General features: G+C 50.4%; 1 protein-coding gene across 1 annotated transcript in view; it reads left to right on the top strand.

Annotated features, from left to right (window-relative positions):
• The window catches only part of ABHD12 (abhydrolase domain containing 12), an 85,587-nt gene extending 59,622 nt beyond the window's left edge, over positions 1-25,965 (top strand). Inside the window, exons 2-13 of the mRNA XM_012655046.1 lie at positions 648-772; positions 7,843-7,948; positions 10,341-10,460; positions 13,480-13,510; positions 14,994-15,039; positions 17,665-17,794; positions 18,784-18,821; positions 19,256-19,335; positions 20,680-20,762; positions 22,529-22,607; positions 23,848-23,975; positions 25,276-25,965. Coding sequence (XP_012510500.1) covers positions 648-772; positions 7,843-7,948; positions 10,341-10,460; positions 13,480-13,510; positions 14,994-15,039; positions 17,665-17,794; positions 18,784-18,821; positions 19,256-19,335; positions 20,680-20,762; positions 22,529-22,607; positions 23,848-23,975; positions 25,276-25,315 — 1,006 coding nt within the window. The 3' untranslated portion in view covers positions 25,316-25,965. The remainder of the gene's footprint in view (positions 1-647; positions 773-7,842; positions 7,949-10,340; positions 10,461-13,479; positions 13,511-14,993; positions 15,040-17,664; positions 17,795-18,783; positions 18,822-19,255; positions 19,336-20,679; positions 20,763-22,528; positions 22,608-23,847; positions 23,976-25,275) is intronic.
• Positions 25,966-26,168: the final 203 nt, after the last annotated feature.

The raw sequence follows: 26,168 nt of genomic DNA, 5'->3' as shown, positions 1-26,168 counted from the left end.
CCCTGGGTTGATGACCTGTCTCGAAAGTCCTGGAGAAGGAACCCCAGCTGGGTGGTGCTGGAGGGACCTGCCTGGGCAGAAATGCGAGGACACACAGTGAGGACCACAGTCTTGTTCTCAGCCTCCTCCTTTCCCAGCACCTGGTCAGACAGGTTCTGTTGATGTCGTTGGTGCACATGCTTCCTACCAGGAGCTAATGAGTAACCCACTCCTGCCTGTAGCTGGCTCAGGGAAGGATGACCGGGAGGCCCCTGTCTTCTGAGATGAAGGTGCAGCTGGGGTCTAATGTCAGGTAGGGCACTCCTGGGGTCTGATGTCAGGCGAGGACTTCTGAGAATCTTCTTTCTCTGCTGGATTCTCACCCAAAAGTGAACATAAGAAATCATCAGAATTGTTTCTTTGGTTTTCAAGGAAAAAAAAAATCCCCGCCCCCGCCCCCCCCACCAAGGAGAGTGCTAAGCTCAAATTAAAAGACTTTAGAAAATAATTATTTTAACAAAAGCAGGTGGGACTACTTTTAGTACTGGCAGTATCCTTCTGGAAAAAGACGTGTGGCTTTTGTTTAGTGATTTTGATAATCTTATTAATAAACTACAGCAAAATTGCACCTACTGCCTTTTCACCTACTAATTGCCTTTCTGTTGCAGGCGAAAGAGCCTATGGTTCCGACTGAGGAAGATACTTCTCTGTGTTTTGGGGTTGTACATTGCTATTCCATTTCTCATCAAACTATGTCCTGGAATACAGGCCAAATTGATTTTCTTGAATTTTGGTAAGTGCTATGTGTCAATTTTTTCTTTAATTTTAGTAAAAGTTCATTTTAAAGATGATGTCTTATTTTGGTGGGTATCTTTTTATTTTAGTTGAGATTTAATTTACATATGATAAAATGTACAAATCTTAAGTGTACGGTTTATATATCTATCTCTGTATATATAGAGAGAGAGATCTACCACCCAGATCAAGAAATAGAACTTTTCTATTACCCAGAAAGTTCCCTATGCCCCTTCCCAGTAAAAGGATGCTTTCAGTGATGGCATTACTCCCAGTGCTGGGTTTGTGTGCATCGACGACTGTACCGTGTTGTGGGAGCCGGGGTGTCCTTCTTCAGCTAAGATGGGTAAAAGTGTTGACAACATGGAAAGTCATCTGAAACTGTCATGTTGGAGATGCTTTGTCAGTTGTGCAGTCTAGGCAGTTAACTATGCTGGAAAAGATGGCCACTGAAAGATATAATACCTTTAAAAAAATAATAATTAGGCCTTTTTGTCTTTTTTAAAAAATCAGGTTTTTTTCTTACAAAAAAACCCAGATATGCAGTACTTTGATTTCTGTGGAATTTCGTGCTGGTTCTTATAGGTATTGTAGTCTCCTTGAGTTAACTTGGACCTTGTGTGTTCCAAAATTGTTTTGGGGTTCTTTTTTTTTTTTTCATGCTATATATTTACTTTTGGGGAAGTGGGAGAAGAAAGGCGCAGAAGTATCAAGTTTATGAGATAGAAGGCAGAGGGCTCTGCGTGTGGTTGCTGAGCATAACCCCTTTAAGGAGCATCACTTTACACCTACAACATGAGTCTGGGAGGAAAGGTCCTGAATCTGCAGCGCTCGAGGTCTGAGGACAGCATGGCTCACACATGGCCAGTGCTTCGTGAATGACAGCCTTAAAGGCTATGCGGATGGCATTAGAACAGGATGAGGTAGGCTCTGGGCACGCCCTTTGCAGAGTGAGTTTGACCCTTGTGTGTTTGGGAGCTTGAGGCTCGGAAAGCCAGGCTTGATGTAGTGGATGCGACAGGTGAACTGTTGGTGGGAGGGGGTGGGGGGTTGTCAGGAGGTGCTGGTGCGAGCCTGGCCTGGGAGATGCAGAGCCAGGGTGGGTAGAGTGGGGCAGACAGAAATAATAAGGTCAATATTTAACACTTTGTAAATCTAAAATAAGTTTTTTATTTGAGTGTCTTAAAATAACTATAAAATGCCTATAGTATACTAATAGGCATTTGATTTTTCTAATGGAAAAGTAGCTGGATTTCTAGGAATGTATGGTTTTGCCAGTTGTGAGAAGCACAGACTTACAGAGAAACTAACAACATACTAAAATCAAGGGAGTTTTGTTTTTCTGACTTTCCAAAACAATTATTTATTTATTTTTTAACAGACAGGGTCTTGCTCTGTCACCCAGGCTGGAGTGCAGTGGTGCAATCATAGCTCACTGCAGCCTCGAACTCCTGGACTCGAACAATACTTCCACCTCAGCCTCCTGAGTAGCTGGGACTACAGGCGTGCACCACCATGCCTAAATAATTAAAAGAAAAAATTTTTTTTAATTTTAGAGATGAGATCTTGCTGTGTTACCCAGGCTGATCTTGAACTCCTTATCTCAAGCAATTCTCCCCCTTCAGCCTCCCAAAGTGTTGGGATTATAGGCATGAGCCACTGCACCCAGCCTGTTTTTTTGACTTTAATGTTCATTAAATGTATATAATACGGCACAGAAAAGAATATGGGTTTAGATATAAACATGGAGTTGTTACCAGGGCTGCAGATTCACCAATGGCAGACCCTCATCTTGACTCTGAAAGACTTTCCCAGCTGTACCAGCCTCTGGCTACTTTGGGCAGGTGCCTTTGTTGCCAAGATGTGAGCTCCTGTATGAAATCAGTGCATGTATGGGGTGTGCTGCCCCCTGGGGCTTGGCCCACTGTGGGCTCCCAGAACATGTTTGAATTGAAATTGTTTTCCTCAGATTGATTATTTGGACTACTGTAGACACAGCACACAGATTTTGCTCTGCGGGTTTCCAAAAAAGATGGAAGACTATTCCATAGTAGCAGCACTTTGGGTTTTCCTAGTCTAGCCTCCATGGCCCAGAAGAGGAGGGCTGTACTTGGGAGGGGTCCTGTCCTTAACACTTTGCTTCTGTATGTCTGCTACACAGGACTAGGAGAGCCTACAGCAGTGTTTTTAAAAGAGATTTTTAGTTGTCAGTATGATAAAAATCTTACGTTTCCAGCCTCTTTGAAAAAATTGCCCAAAGGTCTGGCGCCACTGGGTGGTGTTCCTGGGAGCAGCAATTGGACATTCCCTGCAGCCTCACCCACCTGTGTGCCTGCCTGGCCCCCACAGGCCCCTGCAGGGACCCTTTCCCCAGGGACTGCCTCTCTGTGACAGGCAGGTCCTGCCACCCTCCCCAGGAAGCTGAGATGTGTTGTATTAGAATGTGAGGCCCTCACCAAGTGTAGATCTCTATCTACCCCCTTTGGTGGAAGGGGCAGTGTCCAAAAAGTGTCCTGGGGCTTGTTGGTTTTCTAGTCGTAATGTGCTTGCAAGGTTTAAAGGCCTGTGCCCATCTTCTCTGTGGAGGAGGCAAGATCTTGGGTAAGGCCCTGCAGTGACTTGGAGTTTTCTTGGGGAGGTGTCTTCGTTCTTGTCTCCTCTAGATGTGAAGCATGACCTAGTGGGGGATCTAGTGGGGGTCCATTTGACATTAAAGGAAGTGTAGCAATCTTTTGGGCCCCAGAACATGGTTAAAATATTCTTAACTTCACAGCAAATCTATCTGAAACCAAATTTATAAATTAGATAAATAAGCTTTAGAAGTATAGCACCTATGATTTAAGGTGTTATTCTATTTTATATTTTCATAAGCAGAAAATATATGATTATTCTAAAAACAAATGAAAGATAAGCTGAAAAACCCTGAATAGCATAAATAAGAAAATGAAAGTCACTCTGAGAAAATCTTTGTTAACGCTATAGTTTATTTCCCACTGGCCTTTTTTGCATGTGTTTGTTCACATAAACATAAATACTGTGCTTTTTCAACTCGTATTTACAAGTCTCATGACATCCAAACAATGTTTGGGTGTGACCAAGCATTTAATGGTCTTGAAGTCCAGAGCATCTTCCCAGCTGTTATTTTGCCCCTGGATCAGGAACATATCTCCTAGTGGAAGGAATGTCTTGGTTCACAGGCTGGGGAGGCCTCTTTTTGCAGTAGGTCACATCTGTAATCACATATTTGTTTTTAAAGCAAGGGGCTAGCTTTCTCTTTTTCCGTCCCTGAGCAGTCCCTGTTAACTGCTGGTATCTTTCTTTTCTTATCCCTTTTCTTCTCATGGAGGCCCCTTGTAGCCCGCATCAAGTAATTGGAATTTGATAAAACCCAAATAACCTGCCCAGCCCTCCTTTGTTGGCACCGTACCTCTTGTGGTGTCTGGGTTGCTTGCACTCACAGTGAGTGAAATGAGAGGCTGTATTAAAGATCCTCAGGCAGTCAGAAATGTCCATCACTGCTCAGTGGTTTCAGCTTTTCCCACTATCAGATATTTGCCAGACTAGCTAAAGAGAATATGACAGAGCAGGGTGTTTTCCATTCATTCACGCACTCATTCCCTCCTTCTTCATGGGGCACCCATGTAGGATCCTTTCTAACTCATGCCCGTTGATGTTTGTGGTTGCCGATACATGAGGATGTGATCAGAGGGTGAGGAATGTAAAACTGGGGAAGGAAGAGAAGCCAGAGGCTTTGGTCCCTGCAGCTAAATGGGCCATGCTTGTCCACAGGGCCCGGGGCTGCATGTGGGGCTCCTGGGCTGTACAGCCAAGGCCCGTTTGAGGTGAGCCTGTGAGAGCGCGATGGGAGAGCTGGACCACATGCGGAGTGTGGAAGAGCACACCACCAGGGTCCGCTTCTGCAGCTTGCCACGGGACCCTCTGCTCTTTCCCAGCTAAGGCCTGTGCATGAAGCAGGAGCCTGGGCAGGGCAGGCTCTAGCCCGCATCCCAGAGTCATGAGGCCCCAAAGGGTCAGTGGCCAAGGGGATCTGACCAGACAGGAGGTCAGTGGGGCATGGCTTTCACCTGGTGCCAGCCAACAGGAGTGAGCCAGCCGTGCTTCTGGCCCAGGTGGATCCCGCTCAGGCCAGCACGTCTCATGCACCCCTTGCTCTTATTCCTTTGCTTTGAGGCATTTCTGCTCATTCACAGCGGTACTACCCAGGCGTCCCTAAGCCACCACTCTCTGGGGCTGTATGAGCCCTGAGACCCGCCAGGCCTCATGTCACATTACGATAGTTGGAGGTGCTGCTGAGGAAGGAGAGGTGCACAGGATGGCGTCTGCTGGACTGCGGAGCAGTTGCTGTGCCTCCTTTTCATGGTTGTTTCTAACATAGGAAGAAACGTGAACTGGAAGACCAGCCTCTTGGAATGAGGCTGTACTGAAGTAGAATTTGGCTTCTGGTTCTCAGACTTCTTGTGGGTGGAAGCTTTCTGGATTAGCTGCTAATCCTCATAAGACACCTTGCAGTGGCCAGGGAATCCTCTCGGAGTTATGCGCAGTTTGTGTTCCAGTAGCCTAGCCCCAAGGGAGGCCTAAAGCTAAGCCATGGAGGCCGAGCACCCTCAGCCCTGGACAACGCCCTCTCCATTTGGCAGGAGTGGGGGTGGTCCCAGCATCAGAGGTGGATTGGTGAGTAGGTCGGAGTTTGGGGTCACAGTGGGTGCCAGGCTTGGATATTCAGAGAGTTTACTGAGGAAGTCATCTTGCCTCATGGTTGTCAATGATGAGCTTGCACATCAGATGGCAGTTTTTGGGTTCCAGAAGTGTGAAGTCCTTCACTTCTGTGAAGTCCTTCCCTCTGGTCAGGAGCCTTCTCCAGTCCCATTGCCAGGATAAAATCTGAATTCCTTCATATGGCTGCATTCATTTCCTAGGGCTGCCCTAACAAACCCACAAACTGGATGGTTAAAACAAATTTATTGTCTCATAGTCCTGGAGACCAGAAGTTCAAGATCAAGGTGTGGGCAGGGCCGTGCTCCCTGAGGCTGGGATAGAACCCCTCCCTGCCTCTTCCACTCTGGTGGGGCCAGCAATTCTTGGCAGTCCTTGGCTTGTCCATGCATCACGCCAATCTCTGCCTTCATCTTCACGTGGACGTCTTCACATGGTCTTCCTCTGTGTGTGCTCTGTGTCCAAGTTTCCCTTTTTATAAGGACACGTGTCGTATTGGGTTAGGGTCCACCCTAATGACCTCATTTAAGCTTGATTACCTCTGTAAAAACCCTATTTCTGAGTAAGATCACATTCTTAGGCCCTGGAGGTGAGGATGTTAACATATCTTTCTTGGGGGACGCAGGTCAGCCCACAAGGGCCTTCAAGGCCCTTCAGGATCTGAGCCAGTTTCCTTTCTGTCCACCTCGTCAAGAGCGAGGGCCAGGGAGTTGGGCTGCCCAGGTTCAAATCCAGCTCTTTCCTATGTCAGCCGGCAACCTAAGAGGAGCTGTGAGACGGCAGTGGTAGCAGCCTGCCTCGCACAGTGCATGGCCCCCAGCCCAGCTGGAGTGTACAGGGCATGTGGCATCACCTTCTTTGCCATTTTGCTTTGGAGAGAAACTTGTCATTAAAGCTTTGAATACTTAGCTGCTTCTTGGAGAGGGATTAAGAAGCTGGAGGTACAAACAGCAGGATCCTGGTGGCAGGATCCGTCTGGGGCTTAGGGGAATTTCTAGGAAAGAAGTAGTATGTCCCCATGTCCTCGAGAGTCAGATGGTTCATTTATTCAGCACATGTCCCTCGAGCCCCAGTGACATTTGAGGAAGTGAGGACTAGATGTGCAGTGTACCACACGGATGTGGGAGGTTTTCAATGAAATCTCTGTCTTCACTCAAGAAAACTGTCAGCTGCTGTGGCTTCCGCCCCCTGGAGGGCGGGATCAGCTCGAAGTCAGGACCCTATTGCTCTTTGTCAACTGCCCCTTTTGGGAGTTGCTGTTTTATAAAGTGAGTAAATCTCACTGCAGGGTTTGTGGTTTTTTTTAAAGTTTTTCATTTTTCAATTTATCTCAAAATTTGTGTTCATCATAAGCAATAAAAGTACAGTGGTATATAACAAAAAAATTAAACACCCACTCAACACACACACATTTTGAAACCTTGTTAACAGCCTGGCACTTGTCTTTCTATATTTTTTCCTAGCCACATGTGAATGTTAGTGCTGATGTTGATGTTGTTTGCTTGTTTTTATAAGAATAAAGTGGGATCACACAGCCCCCAGGTGACCTTACCGCTTGTTCCTTGCTCCTGCCATCTACCTGCATGTCCTGGAGCTTCCTCCAGGTCTAAAGGCCCCAGGATTTTCCAGTTTGGGGCACCACTTGATTCACCCCTGGCCCTACTGGCAGCTGGCCTGCTGAGTGTAGGAGTCCTGCCGTGTCGTTCCTCTCGACTTCACTGGGCTCTGAACTGGCTCCCGTGGGTGCTTCCGTTTCGAGGCCCCACACCTCTTCTTCTGCTGTCCTGTGTTAAGTGACAGTACTAGAAACTTTGGAATCCCCTTTTACCTTGTTTTACCTTTGTTTTTACCTTGTGGCTCTGTCCCCTTTCCTGCTGTGCCTCCCACCCCACTCTGGCACCAGCCTTAGCTGAGGCTCACCTCAGCTTTTCTCGGCCGCCAGCCTCCTGGTCCCCAGCCTTTCCCAGTGGGAGGCCCGCTCATCCCTCACGCCTGTCAGGGTCTTTCCTTTCCTCATTTGCATCTTCTCACACCTTGAGCGACCTTAGGGGTTCCAGTCTACACTCAGACCTTGCCCTTGCTGCAGTGTCTGTCCCTGTCCACTCCAGCAGTGCTCCAGCACACCCGTAGGTCCCTTCCCCGCCTGAGGCAGGGCCCCAGGGTCTGCCAGGATTGTGTAGGAGAAAGACTTGATGCTTTCTGAGAGCTTCATCTCTGCTGTGTGCATGCATGTGAATACATGTGTGAGTGTGTGTGTATATGCGTACATATGTGTACATATGTGTGTCCATCCACCACCACCAATGCTAATTTCCATCTCTTTGTCCCCTACAGTGAGGGTTCCCTATTTCATTGACTTGAAAAAACCACAAGATCAAGGTTTGAATCACACCTGTAACTACTACCTCCAGCCAGAGGAAGACGTGACTATTGGAGTCTGGTGAGTCTCTGGTGACCTGGCTGCAGGGCTGAGCGCCAGTTCCGAGGGCCCCTCCAGGACGCGTAGGAAGGGGACCTGCACGGCTTAGCTGGTGTTGTCCTTGACATTGGCCTCTGAGATGTTGCTTGTTCATTTTTATCTTGTTTCTTTTCCAAAGGAAAGATCTCAGCTAAATTTGATCCTCGTGGTGCAGGATGAAATGGCACCAAACTCTATTCTGAGATTTTCAAAGCAGCAAGGCTTTGTGAACCAGGTTATCTTTAGAGAACCTTATTTCTAAGAAAAACAAAAGCAAGAAACAAAGAGAATATAAGCAAAGAATTGCAAACACAGGTTTGGATATATTCATTTCAGAGAATGTTCGTTTTCAGAGAAACAAACATCTAGATACTGAAAACAGCTTCGTTTATTTTTGTATAGAGTACTTCACAGCAGTTGATGAGATGCTGGTATTTTTTGTCTTCTAAGTATTTACGGTTTTTAGCCATAAATTCAATTCTGACTTAGGCCCTGTGACTTTTCTTTGTCTCCTTGGAATATGTTATAATGTTTTCCTCTATACACAAGTGGTGTTTCTCACCAACTGAATTAAAATTGACCAACCTCACTGTGGCATTTCCTTTTTTTTCTCAGAAGCAAGCCCAAATCACTGCCCCTTTATCTAGCTGGGTCTATTTTTCGATAGCCATAATGTCCCTTCCCACTGTCTTAGAAAACCACTGTGTATGTGAGAAGCTTCTAAATGAAATGCTGTGAGTAGCTTCCCAGTGCAGATGAGAGGGCATTCAGACATTTCTAATAATGGTCCTGGGTAAAGAACATAAAACAAGAAGGGAGATTTTTGTTCTCAGTAGTTGGTGCTGTGATTAGAGGCTTTTGTCGTTTTCTGATTTGATTTAATCTAGCACTTAACTGACCAGAGTGTGCCTGTGGGACTCTTCAGGTTTCTGTCTTCCCTCGGAAGCTTGACCTGTTTTGTACAGAGCTGTTGAGTAGGAATGGGCTGGCCCCTTGGTTGATGTGGGTCTGGGGGCATTGCAGGAGGGCTGTTTGTGGCAGGATACTTAGTCTGGAAGCACTAACAGCATCTGCTTAAATTATCAGTTACCCCGAAAGGCTTTTTTAGTGACACGAATGGTGAGTCTCAAGGGTGTACTTTGTGATGTTGTGAGGACTGTGGGGCCTTGGGCAGCAGCAGCTCCAGGCACCAGCTGCCCTCACCCATCACCTAGTCAGACTCTCCTACCAGCTTCTTGAAGGGAGAGCCTCAAGGCCCAGAGAAAGCCTGCGGACCACTCTTGGCCATCAGCTTATCTGTTGGTAGTTGTGAGGAGAGGCCCAGAATGGAGTCCCTTCCCACTGGCTGGGAGAAGTCCCGGGTTTAAGGTGGGTTGGCTGTTGGAGGCACGTTAGCTCCCAGCACCTTTCAAGTGCTACCCCATAGGTTTGTAGTTTCATGGAAGTGATGATGATAGTGGCTAGAACCACCCCAACACATGATCTTGACGGGATCAGAGAGAGACATTAGAAATGAGGTACTGTGACTAAGGATCTAGAAAATAAGTTGGCTATTTAGTTTTTTAAAAGATTCTTGTCACTAGTGTCCAGAATGAATTTGAATAAGTTTTACAGAAAAACCGTATTAATTCAGCCCCTGCCCGGTGATTAACAGTGTTCAATTTGGCCTGAGTTAAAATTAACCTTAGTGTCTCTCTAAAGGAGGGTTTCGGCAAACAGACCAGGTTTGGCCTCTGAGTGCCTGGCCGGGCATGGGAAGCAAGCATGATTTGTAATCAGAAATCAGAACGTGATGGACATTAGAAATGATGTGTTAAGGGTGGCCAGGTTTTCTAGTGTAGCTCACAAAGATCAGTGTTGCTGAAATAGCACATGACAGCAGGTACTATTTTAAATCCATTTCGAGTTAAATTGTGGGCACTTTGACTAAGTGTGAGGGGTAACTGGTAGGATGTTAAATATGGGGGGAGTGCTATTACTCAGCGAGAATGCAGTAAGTGCCACTTCTATGCCAGGCCCCAGCAGAGGGATGGCTGTGATTCAGTCAGGACCTTACCTCACAGAGTTTCCAGCTGATATGGGAGAGCCATCCACCACCCCTACCCCGGTAACTGCTACCAGTACAAGCCTCTGTGGCCCAGAAGAGATGCTTGCTAGTCGAAGCAGTCAGCTATCCTGACACCCTGCAGTTCTGTAGTTATTTAATCTAGTGACTGGGACAGTTCGCCACCCCACTCCATCAGTCCTCCTGTAGTCAGATGGGGTCTGCTGCTCCCTGCTGTCGGGACTTGAGCTAATTGAGTAATTCCACTCACAGTCACCATCCTGAGTACAGAGGGACATCTGACCATTCCCCCTCTGCTTCTGCCTCCAGGCACACCATCCCCACCGTCTGGTGGAAGAACGCCCAAGGAAAGGACCAGATGTGGTATGAGGATGCCTTGGCTTCCAGCCACCCTATCATTCTGTACCTGCATGGGAACGCAGGTACCAGGTGAGGCAGAGGAGCCCACTTGGCGCATCTTCCCTGTGGAACACAGCTCCTTTTTGAGGTGGGAATGTCCTGGCCCTGTTGGCTCAAGACCGCCAGAAGCAAACCCACAGTCCCACAAAATCGGGTTTACTGACCCATTGCAATGAGGGGACCGTCCCAAGATCAAAGGAAAAGGCAGATTCTTACAGGGTTGGGGGAGGTGGAATTTAGGTGAACTTCACATGAAGCAGGGGTCCCACAGGCTCAGAGTCAAGTAGGGCTATGTGCAAGGGGTTGGCAGAGCTGGTCTGCAGAGTGGACCCCACCCAGTTTCCTGGAAGACCATGGTGTTGAGCAAATGTGAGAGGCTGTGTCTGTCTAGACGCCCCTATCTGGAGCTCTAGCCTGGGCTGGGATGTGGAGGCTGAGTCTGTCAGAGTGACCGAGCTCCTCCGGCCAGAGGGGAATGTTTCCTAATTCCTGCTGTTATTTCAAAGGGCGAAGTGTCTGCCGGTGTGTGATTTAGGGAGTGAGGCTTCTTAGAGAGTGAGGGGTCATGATGACATTGGACTGGGACTGTGTCACGTCCTTGGGGGAAATAGTGTTTCTGGTTCACTCGCAGCTGGTTTTCCCTGCGCCTGTCACCTGGGTCTGAGGATTGGCAGGCAGGTCTGCATTACCTGAGTGATAGCTCTAGGTGTAGGTGGGTGAAGCCAGAGCCTGGGCAGCCCTGGGTGGAGGAAGCACTTCCTAGAAAAAAGGCAGTGAGTGCCGAGAAGGGGTCGGGGTGGCACTGAGGGCAGAGAGTGCCAGTGAAGAGACCCCTGCTGAGCGTGCGGGCGCTAGTCAGTCAGTTCTTGCAGGCTGCCCAACTGTGGACTCTCTGCTTTGGCCATGGGACAGCAGTGTCCGAGCACCCCAACGGGCTGTTGATGAACTACGTACTCTCTGTGGAGGGTCAAGTCCTTGCCTGGTTTTATCCCAGATGCTTTTCCTGAGTGGGTTTAGTGGCTGGTCCCTCAGGCTATCTTGAACTGGACCTGGTCTTTTTGCCTTGGAGACAGCATGGTGCCCCTTCCATACGTGACTATTGTTCAGAAGAGCCTCTGTGGGAGAGCCTGGACTGAGGGAGAGAAAGTGCTGTCTGAAAACCACCAGGGTCACTGCTTCTGTGCTCCCTTGCATTTCTGCAAGAGGCAGGGCCAGGGGAGAGGCCAGTGTGGCACCAGGCCATTTTGGGAGCCTGGGGGCAGACATTTCACAGGCAAGGAGAGCAATGACATCCTTTCTGGAGGGGAATGCAGGCCTTAGTGGGTGTCTGGGAGGCAGAGCAGTGCAGAGGGTATTGCTGAAAGAGCCCAGAGGCATGGCCCTCGAGGGTGGTTTCTGTGCCAAGAACAGAGTGCTCAGCTACTGAATCATGCATGTGCTGCACTATTTGCTTTCCTCTTTGTCTGGGACAAGCTGCGGTGGCTTTCTCTTCTGCTTTTTAAAGAGCAAGTGGCTACAAACAGCTCTTGTAGCATCTTTCTATAAATGAGAACACTGTGTAGTTAGCTATGAAGCTATGAATAAGGTTCAGTTCTGCAGTGCCAGTCACATGGTAAAAGACAAGACAGAACCTGCCTGTGACTTCAGGTTTGGAAGGAAAATGCCATGACTTCCAAAGGTTTGCTGTCCCCTCCCCATCCCTGAGACTCCCTGCACTGTGCAGGTCTCACTGTCCCTACATTGTTGCCTGCCTCTGTCTTCATCCTGCCTGTACCCACTGCCTCTTGAGGGCCTCACCCCTGCTCTCCGAGCCCCTTCTCTGACTAGACTCCCCAGAATGGCTCCGTCAGTCTACAGGATCACACCACCCGGTTCTCCCTAAAGTCCAGACCCCTGTACTCTCAGCTCTTCTTCCTTTTTGCTCAGTGGAGGGAATTTGGAAAATTTAGAAAAGAGCCACCATGAACTCTTGCAATGATAACTGAAAACATTTTGCAGTATTTCCTCCTTTGTAGTTTTGTTTCTGTACTCTATTGGTTTTCCTCTTTCATCTCATCCTTGTCTCCCCACAACAACCGCCCCCCAGTGCCCGAAATGGTCAGACTACTCCCTATAAAAGAAGGAAAATAACTGAGAAGTGTGGAGAGGGTGAGCCTCTTTCATACCCTGCCCTGCCCGCTGACATGCCCTCCTCTCCTGGGCAGCCCTTGTCCCCGCTGTGGGGTTTGCCCACAGTAATAGTTGGCCAAGAACTGGTCAGAAAATGGGAAGAGGGCCTAGACAGGCCTCAGACACGGAAGTATAAATATGTGAAACAGGTGCATGCAGAGCACACTCAGCCTCAGTAATAGACATGCCCGATAAAGCTGTAGTCTGCTGGTGAGGGGCTGAGAGATGGCCCCTCCCACACACAAGGGTCTCCGATGAAAGATTCGGCAACAACCGTCAAGGTCAGGATTGCACATACCACCATGTCCAGGAATGTATCACACATACAGGGCACACGTATGTGAAGGAATATAGCACAGGCTGGCCACAGCAGCAGACAGAAGTTAGGTGGGAAAGAGCCAAGATGACCCCAAAATGAGGACGGGGAGGCGCTGACAGGCAGATTTCTGAACGTGGATAGAGAATTGAGATGCAGAAAGTGCAGGTACCCATTGGGGCACAGCTGCCATCAATGTAGGTGGTCCCTGGATGCAGGGAAGCTGGGAGGGGCTGGATGGCTGGGGTGGGAGTGGGTGGGGTTTGCTGTGTTTCCTTTTGTGTCTTTTGAGTTTGGGACTATTTGTGGAAAATAAAAGTAAAAGCAATAATTAAGAAATCTCTCCAAAGTGCTAAGACTGCCCCTTGTTGGCATGGTGTTGCCACAGGCAAGCTTGGGGCCACTTCTGGGGACCTGAGGAGGGGTCCTCCCGTCCACCATCAGCCCCTCCTGGGTATGGGGTTTGGGGACCAAGTTATAAAGGTCCTAGACTCTCCAGGATCAACCTGGAGCCTGAAGCTTTGAGAAGATGCACTAATGCCCGCTTCCTGTTTCCTTCTCCAGAGGAGGTGACCACCGCGTGGAGCTGTACAAGGTGAGTGCAGACACCTCAAGCACTGTTCCCTGGCTGTTCCTTCCAGGAGGCAGGAGCTGAAGGGAATCACTGGAACTAATAATTTTGAGAGTTTACTATTCTTGGGCTTTTTAACTCTGCCTTTGGTGGGCGTGCTGGAAGGTAGTGCCTTGGCTGACTGCCCATCACACCCCCTCCAAGGATGGGCACCAAGTCAGAATGTGTAGGCTTGGTGGACCATTGCAGATATTGGCAAACTATATAAAAGACAGTTGAAATTGTTTAAATTTTGAGTTACTCGTATGTAAAATGTAAAGAGAAACCATGTGCTCCAGGAGCAAAACTGACTGCCGAGTTGCATGCTCACCCCAGCAGGAGGTGCAGCTGGGACTTGAATCAGATTCCAGGCCAACTCAGTGGAGGTGCCCACAGGTCTCCCCAGGTAAAGGGGGCACCTGTGGCAGTGCATACGGACCTTCACTTGTGTTTTTTCTTCGTCAGGGTGTTTGAGTCTGGAGCCTAAGAGATGCTGCTGGAGCAGCAGCCAGGGCCCACTCAGGGGTCCATCTACCCTGCATCCCTCTCCTCCTGTCAAGGATGTCTGCACTGGCCAGCAGGGCAGAAAGGGGCACAGACAGATGCCTGGTACATCTAGCTCTGGGCCATTGGAGGGTTTTTCCCCTTAGATAAATTGGATCAAATCAGGAGAGGGGAGTGCCTGAGAAATCATTGGGCCTCTTTCAAGGTGTCTATTAATAGAAATAATTCATCCCTGCTGAGGTCAAGGAGGACTGGAGGAGGTTGGCTGAAGGTGCAGGCTCTGCAGGGGGCTGGAGGCTGGCAGGGAGTGTGCAGGCTGTGCTGGGGAAGCACCCTAGCTCCCTTCCTGAAGAGGGAGAGCAGCAACTCTGGGTGGTGTGGTGGCAAGGCAGCCTCCTACCTCCGGGCACACCCCAGTGAGGGCGCAGGGGAAGGGCATGTGAGGAGTGATCTCAGTGGGAGAGGTCAGCTAGTCTATAGAGCTTTTCAAAAAAAATAACAGAAAAAATTCAACAAAAGCTTAACATCTGAGAACTACTACGTTGCAGTAGGGGTCCCTAGGTGGGGTCTCAGTGTAGTCGGGTCCTCCTCCTGGGAGTCTCCTGTCATGCTGGCAGCACCAAAGAGCTGTCTGTCCCCAGAGGAGGCCTACTGAGGCTGCCCTATAGCACAAATGTGGAGTTGCTGTCCTGGGAACTGCAGAGGTCTGTCCCGGGCCCTTTAGCCATCTAAGCAGCAGAAAGACATCCTTCCCACATTCCTCAGGCAGAAGAAGCCAGCAGTTGGCATCTGGGTTTCGTAAGGTCCAGTCAGGAATCAGATAGCACGTTGACAGTCTTTATTAACTTCCCATTGTGTGCAAGGCACAAAAACAGAAAGCCGGATGGGTTCAGTAAGAGACAAGTTGCCCTCACTCCGAGATGCTTGAATTTGTTGCTAAAGATGTTTATTTTTCACTTTACAGGTGCTGAGTTCCCTTGGTTACCATGTGGTCACCTTTGACTACAGAGGTGAGATTTCCTTTGAAAGTGCATCTGAGCGCACTCCCATTTCATCCCGATGGTATCTGATGGATAGGCCTCCCTTGGAGGTGCTCCAGTAGGTCCAGTAGCTTGCTTTTGCTGTGCCAGACCTGTGTCACAGTAGTGGGGAAGCACAGTGGGGTGCTCTGATGCGTGTCCTGGGCTCTGGCTTTCCTGATGAAGCCCACCGATGTGGACGCCCGGGGAGCCCCTCCTGGTAGGGGAGGCAGCGCCTGAGCCCCCAGCATATGCCCCATCAGCAACAGTTTAAACATAGAAAGTATTGTCTTTTTTCTTTATTGAATACAGACTTTCCCTCAGCTGGACTTCAGACATGTTTTAGGGTCAGCAGAGCTTATCCTGTTGAAGTGAGGAAGAACTATTAAGAGAGAAGATGGATTCTTCTCTGCCCCTTCAGCCTTTCTGCTTTTTTTGAACGAATCAGGGTTTGCCGTTGAACAGATCAGAATCTGCAGTTTGTTGTGTACTGAGAACATTCTATCTCAATGAGCAACAGAAATACTTTGTATTAATAGTGTGTCATAAGCGTATTCCTCCATAAAGCCCTCAGAACGATCCAAAGGATCAGCTTGGTTGGCTTGCCCTGACCTTCCGGGGACAGGCAGCGGGGTGGAGGAGAGTGGCTGTTGGCTGGTTGTGAGGCATATTAGTTCCCTCTTGCTGCTGTGACACGTCACCACAAATGAAGTATCTTAAAACAACACAAATTTGTTATCTTGTAGTTCTGGAGGTCAGAAATTCAAAATCTTTAGCCACTAGGCTAAAATCAACGTGTTGGCAAGGGCTGCATTCCCTCAGGAGGCTCTAGGGGAAAATCATCGCCTTGCCTTTCCCGGCTTCTTGAGGCCATGTGGGTTCCTTGTCCTGTGCACCTTCCATATTCAGAACCGGCAGGGCCCACCAACAGCCTCTCGGGGCTCCATCGCCCTGACCCTGACTCTCCTGTGTCCCCTTTTCCCTTATGAGGACCCTTGTGATTGCTATGGGCTCACCCAGATCACCTAGGGTCATCCCCATCTCAGCCCAGTAACATAATGCCATCACAGGTTCCAGGGATTAGGATGTGGGCGTCTTGGGGGGCCACCATTCTGCTAACCGCAGGGATGGCTCTTTCATGGAAGAAAATCCCATCAGGGTGAAAGTTCTGGGCTGAGAAAAACTCCGAAATGAGGCCTAGAAAGTAGTTTGTTCTCTACCCTTTTATGCGTGCTAAAAGACCGTTCTTCTCCCTGCTACACGCTGGAGGCCTTAGGATAATGAGAAGGTGCAGCCCTCCTGCTGTTCACCTCCCTGCACTCTGTCATGAAGTGAAACCCCACAGCACTTTCTCCTTTCAGCTCTTAAGGAGTCTCCACATTTCTAAGTGACCACTTAGCTCCATCTCTGACTCTTTTCTGTGTCTTTTTCTCTTTGTGTGTCTGTCACTGCATCTGTCTCTCTGTCTTGTGCCCCCACCTCCCACTGGGTGTCCTATGCCTCTCAGCCTGGCCCTGGCCCTTGGCATCACTCTCTCCTTTCTCTGGTGTCTGTGAGGCCCCGGAAGGGCCAATCCTGCTGCAGTAACGGTGGGGTTTGCTTACGCTGCAGAGCCTGCTCTTTCTGAACTTTGTGTTGCTTTCAGATCATTTGATGATGACTCACTGCTGAGCTGCCGGAAAGACAATTGCACTTGACCTTGGCTGGAGACTGGCCCTTGGGGAGGTGGTAGTTTGGGGCTGGAGATGGAGATGGTGACTTTTCCTCTGTTATGCAAATAAGATGCTAATTTGTCCCTAAGGTGAAAGCAGCCCCCTTCCCTTTCTGGGTCAGGGTTGCCTTGAACCCAGAAATCAGCCTCCTGACTCCCCACTCCCTGTCCTGTCCCCTGGGGCTCACCCTGGTCCATGTGTGGGGCCCTGGGCAGGCTGGGCTTTCTCTGGGGGCCTGTCAGTGCTCCGCCCTGCGTCTGCCCCTGCCAAGCCCCCTTGGTGTTGCGGGTGGTGTCTGGTCAATGCCAGCACAGCTGCATATCCGACAACCCCCACCGGCACAGCTGCCTATGGGGACTTGTCAAGGGCACTAGATGCTGTTTGGGTTCAGGGTCATAACAGAGTGAAGAGGTGGGAGAAGTATAGAGCTGAGGATGATGATGGCAGAGACTCCACTGCCCTGGACTGGTCTGTCCTGCCCATTAAGAAACTGGGAGAGGGTGGCCACCCCTCAAGAGGGACAGAGAGGGCCACTGGCCTTGGTTTGAGGATGCCAGTGCCTATGGGCAGGCTCTGGCCTGGCCGGGGCATATGTCTGAAGTTCTGGGATATATTTGTTGACTCAGCTGTTCTGTTAGTTGCTAATCAAATTTGCACTCACCACCCTAGAGGGACATGTGAGGGGACTTCTGGTTTTCCAGTCAGCAAGGGCAGGAGAGGGTTGCTTTTGGGCTCTCCTGGAGGGGGGCTGCCACCCCAGTGCCCGAGGAGCCGTGGGGGTGCTGCCCGTCCAGCAGCAGGGTGGGCTGCTCCCCTGTCCTCTCTGGCCCTGGGCCCCTCCGGGGGTGTGCATGGGTTTTGTGTGAGCTGCCTTTGATGTCTTCCTACTGTCTCTCCCTCCCAGGTTGGGGTGACTCAATAGGAACGCCATCCGAGCGGGGCATGACCTACGACGCACTCCATGTTTTTGACTGGATCAAAGCAAGAAGTGGTGACAACCCCGTGTATATTTGGGGCCATTCCCTGGGCACTGGGTAAGAGCTCCAGGCAGGAGGTGGCTTTTAGCGGAGCAGGTCTTCATAGGCGACTCTCCAGCTAGGGGTCTGAGGGGAGCCATGAACCCCAAGGGTGCCTTGGTTGCCTCTGGACCCTGTGGTGCCTCTAGTCCCAACCAGCCTTGTCCTGTCCCCGTGGTGGGACGCAGCAGGGGAAGCACTGCAAGAGACCACAAGGGTTTGAGTTACTTCAGCTCCTCACCCCAAGAAGTAGCTCAAGGTAGAAATGTCTCCACCAAGAGACTTGGCCCTGAGGAGGTGTCTTCAGGGCTCAGGGGAGAGAAAGTGGGTGGCTTGCTTCCCACACAGGCAAGATAGGAAGCATTTTAACATCCCTGTGGCAGCCCGAGTCCTTTCTGCTGGTGCAAGGTCCAGAGCATCTGAAAGGAGCTGATGGGGCCCAGACCTCCACCGCCCCTTTCTGCTGCCTTTCCCTCTGGGGAGTGGCTCAGCCCTTTCTGTCCTCTTGCTCCTCACTTGAACAGTGTCCTGTAGGCTGGGGAGTGTCCAGGTCAGGGCCTCCCCTTCCCTCGTGGGGAGAGCGAGCAGCTCCAGGAGAGGCACCTGGTGGGCCCCAGGATTGGCGCAGGCAGACCTCAGCCTCCCCCAGCTGAGGGGAGGCCCCACTGCTGCTGCGCTCTTGTCTGCCTCAGCAGTGCCCACGTGACAGTGGGAAGAGCAGCCGGGAGGGCAGCAGCCTGCGGAGGCTGCCCCAGGAGAGGCGGCAGGACACACCTTGGGGACAAGGAGGCGGGCTGCCATTGCCATCCTGGTCAAGGGGTCAGCCAATGGCTGGGCAGTGGGCCCACCTCTGTCCTGGGGGCCTCTTCACTCCCTCCACTCTGCCCTGAAACCCAGTGGCCTCGCAGAGCCCATGGCTTCTCTGGGCACTTTCCAATGTAAAAACAGTCTCATTTAAAACAATTTTTATTATAATTCAACTGAACTATACTTTTCTTTTTTCCCAGAGTGGCAACAAATCTGGTGCGGCGCCTTTGTGAGCGAGGTAAGGGAGCCTTGCTGGTCTCCTGGGCTGACAGCATTGAGTGCTCACGTCCCGACCCTGCTACAGACTCTGTTAAGGGCTCAGTGTCCACGTGGAACGGCACTGGGGCGGACCCTGCCTGCCCTCTCCACAGGATTCTCTAGAGGCTGTGGAGCCTCACACAGGCTTGGCTCTCAGTAAGCAGCGCAGCAAGTGTGGTTCTCAGGAGCAGCCGAAGCCACCTCAGATGGACGCCTCCTGCACCTGCTGACCTCAGCAGGAGCCTGCAGAGGCAGATTCCTGGGTGGAGGAGCTGCAGGCAGTGCTGGACTAGCAGGGCAGGCCGCCGGGGCTCACTGTCCTGTCCAGGGGCCTGTCAGAGCCCATGGCCTGTATCTGTGTTGTCCACTTCTTGCCCATGGCTTAGTTCCCTGTTTGTTTTTTCGTTTATCTAGAGACACCTCCAGATGCCCTTATATTGGAATCTCCATTCACTAATATCCGAGAAGAAGCTAAGAGCCATCCATTTTCAGTGGTAAGTATAGATTTTATTAAAAATTATTTTATTAAAATAATTACTATAAAACAGTTATTAAGTAATAATTACAGAAAAAAATAATTGTAAAAGTTATTATTTAAATACTCTAGTGGCCAGGTTCTGTGGCATGGGCTTATAGTCCCAGCTACCGAGGTGGGAGGATTGTCTGAGGCCAGGAGTTTGAGACCAACCTGGGCAACGCAGGGAGACCCTGTCTCTACCAAAAAAAAAAAATCGGCTTGGATTGGTGTGCACCTGTAGTCCTAGCTATGGGGGAGGCTGAGGCAGGAGGATCACTTGAGCCCAGGAGCTCGAGGCTGCGGTTAGCTGTGATTGCACCACTGCACTCCAGCCTGGGTGACAGAGTGAGATCCTGTCTCAAAAAAATAAAATTTAAAAATAAAAAACTAAATGCTGGAATGAATACAGATATTATTAAAAATTAATCCTAGTTCCACGCACTTGGTCTGTGTACAGAGCTGCCTGAGAAGTTTATAACCTACAGCCAGGCAGAAGGACAGGTCATAGTTGGGTTGTTTGAGGGCGGCTTGGCCCACTGGAGGCCGTGCCTATGTGGTCTGGTGGCCCGAGGTGCAGCCCACACAGGGCTACTATCCTGGCTGCCTCGAGAGTAGAGCTGCTGGGTGCCTCCGCTCTGTACGTGGACGGTGCTTGGGAACCGGACACCATGGACTGGGGAGTGTGGCCTCCCAATCGTGTCTCAGGTTGAAGCCCAGGTGAACCCCAGTGGGTTCACCCGGCCCTCACCCTTCCTGGCTGGGAATAAAGCCTTAGACCTTCTTTTAAAGCCTGGCCAATTATTTTCTCCTGCATCACACTCCCATTCCTGATTCCAGTGTTCTGACTGGCCAAGTGTTCTGGAACCTATGTCAGTCCATCCGTCCTGGCCTTGTGCTGCTCTAGTGCAGACCAGAATAGCCCTTTATTTTGTCGTTTTTGATGTTGCTTTTCTCCAAAATAACGTGAGGAAAACATCTGTGGACCCCCATTTTCTTAGGGGTGGTGGCCCTTGTGTCTGTGGGAAGTCTGGTTTTTGAGCTGGATTCTGGCCTCTGGTGAAAGGTGTGGGAGCCCCGTTTGTGGGGCAGATTCTGCCATGTCCAGTTGGTGGGGCCTGGTAGGTGAGTCTTCTGTCCGCATTGGCAAAGCCAGGACACAGTGGGAGTGAGAGGGGCCCAAAGTACAGCTCTGGTGACCCTTTGGCTACATGTCACCCCTGCAGTTACAGTTAATGAACTTAATTAAACTCTCTGAACCCTGGCCTTTGCCTTCCACATGGTTATCTTCACGCTTCTGAAAATGGTTTCCATCTGTCTTCAGATGTATCGATACTTCCCTGGGTTTGACTGGTTCTTCCTTGATCCCATTACAAGCAGTGGAATTAAATTTGCAAATGATGAAAAGTGAGTACTGTGGTTGAGTGAGTAACTTTTCAATCTAGAAAAACACTGAGCACCCCCAGGATGAGCCCTTTGGTCACATTAACCAAACAGGGTGAAGTCGGAACACTCAGGGCTGTTCTCCAACAGCCAGGTCTGTGAACAGGGAGAGCCATGCAGAGAGCTGCAATGGAAGGAGATAAGGGATTTGAAAAGACTACAGAATTAAAGCAATATTAAGACAACATATTTTTTGTCTGTATAGTTGTTTTATTTTTAAATAGTCTGTCAAAACCAGAACTCCTGAACATATATTAAGGCGGTAATATTAACTGTTATTCAAAAAATGACTTTACCTTAGCCATTTGATTTATGTCTGGTTATATAAAGATATTGCAGAGTTTATTATTAAAAATAATTCTATTAGGTAAACCAAAAGTTAAATATCCTAGTTAAGGACTTTCTTTAAACCACTTTCAGATTTTGCTGACATTATCTTTGTGATATTTTTACTTCATGGGCTTTCCTTTCTTCAAAAAAGAAGGAAAGAAAAAACCTTATCTAAATATTGTTAATATTTAAAAATCTACCCTTTAAAACAATATGAAAAATTGGAGTATTTTTTTCCCTTAAAGTATGTTTTGGTTCTAAAAATAAAAATAGAACAAATTAAAATTTGAGCAAATATTATAAGCAAAAACCTCTGCTTGTTTGTAAATATTGTTTTGGAACTTAAGAATAGTTATCTGAATAAACCGCATGTCTTTTTAAAAACAAAGTGACCACTGTGTCCCCTGAAGCTACCCCTGGCCTGACCCTCCCGGCTGAGCTGGGTGGAGTGTGGGGGCCCTGGGTGAACCCTGGCCCTCACATCACTGGAATCAGGGGCTGGTTTTGCAGACATGAAGGGCTTTCCTGAACTCAGGTGGGCAGTGGTCTGTACCAATACTTGCTGCTTTCTCCAGAAGTCTCAGGTCGAAGGGACTCAAACATTAGAAATGTTCTACTAGGAAGCACGCGTGTGTGCTTTGTGCCACTAGCAGAGTTGCAGGCTGTGCAAGGGCTGGCATCTGAGGGGCCAGGAGCTCTCCCCTGCTTGAGTCCTGCTCCAGGCGCCAGGAGTGCACAGCCCTGTTGGGGGTCCAAGTGGAGGCTTGGGTCCCACACCCACCTCAGTGACGGTGGACCAGGAGAGCCCAGGCCCCGCCCAGTCATGGCAGCCCACTCTGGTAATGTGGCTTGCTGATGGGATTTGGATCTGTCGAACCTACTGAAAATTTTAATTCACTTGTAAACATTCAGAGCTGGAATGACCTTAAATGTCATTTACACCAAATATAAAGGGTATTGATTTTTTATTTTTATTTTTTTACCAACAGATTCCTAGAAACATTCACTTCGTGAAGTTTTTTGGCTCATCTAAATTCAGTTTATAAAAAACTTTTAAAGAATATCTCAATTGGCATAAATAATCATTTTCAATTTTCAGAAAATATGGAGGGGCCAGGTTTTGGTGAATGAACTGATCTCTAGGTTAGGTTGACACCAGTCACCTAGCTGAAATAGATGTTGGTAGAAACAACTAAGAAATTAACTTCCAGTTCTCTAGTAAAAATAAACCTATCAAAAAAAATAAATAAATAAACCTAGCAGAATTCAGGCTGTTAAGCATTGAGGTGACTGCCCCTGCCCTAAGCCCCCGAACCCAGATCCCTGCTACCGGCAGGGGGTCCAGGCAACCCTGCCCTTTCCATGGTAGACACTTGGTTTAGCCGCTCTCCCTTCCGCAGTGTGAAGCACATCTCCTGTCCCCTGCTCATCCTGCATGCCGAGGATGACCCAGTGGTGCCCTTCCAGCTCGGCAAAAAGGTAAGTGTCCCGGGTCTCTGCCTCTGCTGCAGCAGGCCTCCTGCAGGCTCGCCCATGGGCTGGGCTGGTTGGGTGGGCAGGAGACACCTGTGCGCAGCATTACAGGCCAGGTGCTGGCCATGTCACACTCGGGAAGCCACCTCGTCCTCCCTGCATCACCTCCAGGCCACTCAGGAAAGGCATAGGAGGTCTGGTATTGGAATTGGGGCAGGGTCCAGACCACTGATGCTATCCACAAGAGGAGCTTGAAAAATAGGTGGATGGCTACCAGCTCCCCATAGAGGGGTCCTTCTCAGGGTGGGGCTGCTTGTGTTTTCAGAGCCCAGGCCAACTCGGGACTTGGCTGGGAGGGCTCAGCAGTTATTGGCTGAAGGGAAAGAACCTCTTGATGATGAGGGTCTCCCAATGCGGTGCAGGGGTCGCAGCTGGTAGAACTGATGCAGAAACGCCTTGCTTTGGGGATTGACTGCTGTCAGCAGCATACCGTGTTGTCTGTGGGGCATTAGCATTGGCTTTTGCTGAATTTGCTTTGACTTTGCTGCCAGGAAGCAGGATTAGATTTGTGGCCAAGAGGGGTAAGAGAGCGCCGCCTGGGTCCCTGCAGTGGCAAGGGCAGGGTGAGCCTAGAGGGTGTTTGCCAACCTCACAGCTCAGAGTGCTGCTTCCTGACGGGCTCCACGAAGTCGGGCTCTGCGAGGCACAAAGATAATGAAGCAGTGGGGGAGTCGGGGGAGGCAGAGCTGTGCAGCAAGGCTCAGCTCAGACTGCACCCCCTTGCCATCAGGGTGGCAGGGAGGAGGCTGAATGGGACACATCGCGAGCCAGCGTGTAGAGTGGCCTTGGCCCAGGAGTGCACAGCTAAACCTGTGGAACACGCCCTTTGTCCCAGCTCCCCGAGACTGCACCATCCCTGCTTCTACCCCTCACCCTGGGCACCTGCCCTGGCTCCTCTACCTGGCTGCTGCCCTGAGGGGCAGTCCGGGAGGTGTGAGGACAGAGAGATGGTCTTGAGTGGTGGGCATGCCAGGAGCCAAGCCTAGGGTCCACCTGCCAGCTCGCCCTGGGCGCCTAGGTCTCCTGCCGTGCTGTAGCAGCAGAGGCAGTGTGCATGGGGGCTTGGGCTGCTCCTTGTATTGGTCTCTACTGAACCGGAAGCCACCAGGCAGGTCTCCCTCAGGGCCTGGGCTTCCGTGCCAGGCCACCATCTCTGGGCTCTGACTCCGTCTCTCCTTTCCCCCAGCTCTACAATATCGCTGCACCATCTCGAAGTTTCCGAGACTTCAAAGTTCAGTTTATCCCTTTTCACTCAGACCTCGGCTACAGGCACAAATACATCTACAAGAGCCCTGAGCTTCCACGGATACTGAGGTAAGACAGTTACTTCTTACCTAGGGACTTCGTCTGGGCAGCGGTGGCAGCTGTGGGAGCTGCTTGGGGGCTTCAGTGAAGCCAAGAATCACAGTGATTCAAGAGCCTTCTATTTCCATTGCAGAGGGGTTTGAGAGTTTGTCTTCCTCCCTCCTGGACTATTCCCACGTTCAGACAGGGCAGGCGGTCTCCCTAGTTTGTACAGGCCCACGTGGACCTGCACAGCAGAACACAGGCATTCACGTGCACTGTTCAGGCTCACAGGGGCCACAAGTGTGCCGGAGTGCTCAGATGCTGACATCCCAGCCACAACTGGGCCAGGGCCTAGGTCCCTTCCTACACACCTCTTGGGTCACTGCTCCTCAAAAGCTTTTGTCCACAGCTGCTTTTTGATGGGAGACTGTGTTCCTGGCGGCCCTGCGCTGGCCAGAATCTTGGGCAGAATGTGGGCTGCAGCCCGGAGGGCCGTGAGCACCCATCTGGGCCTGGGTAGAGCCCTTGTGTAGGGGAGAGGCCTTGACAGTAGTAGCAAAGGGCAGAGTTTGGAATGGACCAATATCCCCGGCCCTCGGCTTCTGTGCAAGCTGCAGCCCAACCTCACCTCCCCAGCAGAGGACACAGGCCCCACCTACCACCACCTGGCTGTGTGGCCTTGGGCAAGATGCTAAACCTCCCTGTGGGTGACATAGGGTGTACCTTTCTTAGGCTTCTGAGCTCAGGAGAGCTTTGACCTGAGCACTGGGCTTCATGGAGGCTGTTTCTGCTGTGTATTTTTGTGCCAGAAGGCTCTGAAAAGTAGGTCAAGATGCCAGTTTCTCCCTGTAGGTGACTGAAATTGGTTGCTTGAATAAACTCCCCATGAGGTATATATATCCCATGTGTAATTCTACTTCAAACCAGCTTTTCTCCAGCTGCCTTTGAACATTCAAGGCAAAGCTGCGTTTCTGGTAGAGGTTTGCCATTCTTTGCTACAGCGACGTGGGTTGCTAAGAGGGGACAGTGAGCTGAAAGAATGTGGGTTTGCTTTGGGGTTGTAGTTTACCCATTATAAAAGGAATATATTATAGAAAATTTATAGCAGAGTAGTGCTCTAAAGTTTATAGTCAGGAACAGTAGCCCCCAGCTTTGTCTTTATTCCTACTGCTGGGACCTGACTGCCCTTTACGCTCTGCCTATCTTCTGTGTGAGAGCAAGGCCCTCGTGGGCTCCCCACTGCCTTGGATGGCTGTTTGGAGGCCGCAGAAGACAGGATCTTCCGTCTGAGCTCAAATGACGTGGCTCCTGATTGTCCCCTGTCTAGGGAATTCCTGGGGAAGTCGGAGCCCGAACACCAGCACTGAGGGTAGCCGTGGGAAGGAAGCATGAAGATCTCTGCCCCGCTCTCTTCTTTCTCTGGTCAGCAGCTCGGCACCCTGGAGCCCCTGGAGTGCCAGCACCTGTGATGCTCAGGAGCCCAGTTCGCACCTGGAGAGAGGACTCAGATGCCAGTGGGGCAGGTGGAGACGGCCCCAGCAGACCTGCAGTGCTGGTGGCCTGGTATGGCCCGGTGTGGAAGCCCAGGTGGTGGGCATGTGGCCCTCTCTCCCTCTTGCTGCCATTGAACCTGAGCTCTCGCTGGGGAGACTTAGTGACACAGCAGCCGGCCAGTCACTTGGTCGATCCTGCACTCCCTGAGCTGGACATGGGGAACCCCCGCAGGGTACACGGGGCTTGGGACCACAGTGAGCTTTCCGCCACCACCCACAGAGGATGGGGAGGGCAGGTTCCTTCTGCCCCTTCTGGGCACATGCAGAATGGACTCTAGTGGTTTGACTCTCCCCTCCTGCCCTGCATACCCGCTTGCCTTCCTTGGCCACCCCACCTCCCCTGGGCTGGCCCGGGATCTGCACTTTTCCCATTCTGCCCACCTGTCCACTCACCTGGCCTTAGGCTGAGCATTTATTTAAGAATAAAATCGTGGTGGTGGTCTGTTTGTCTGGTTCTCTGCAAAGTAAGGGTCAGTGATGGCCTGGTTCCCCACCCTCCCAGAGTCCCTGGCTGCTGTGGAGCCACTTGAGACTCTGGGGACTCGGCCTCTTGCTGACCGTCCTCCCCTTTGTCCTCAGGCCACGTGATTTTCCAGTCCTGGAAGCTCAGAAATTCAGTGGGGGTAGGAGATCTTGTGCACCTGGTGCCTGTTCTCCAAGGTCTTAG

Source organism: Propithecus coquereli, unplaced genomic scaffold (genome assembly GCF_000956105.1).
Source record: "Propithecus coquereli isolate 6110/MARCELLA unplaced genomic scaffold, Pcoq_1.0 Scaffold459, whole genome shotgun sequence".
In the NCBI taxonomy this organism is placed as follows: domain Eukaryota; kingdom Metazoa; phylum Chordata; class Mammalia; order Primates; family Indriidae; genus Propithecus; species Propithecus coquereli.
This window is presented reverse-complemented; position numbering and strand designations above follow the sequence as displayed.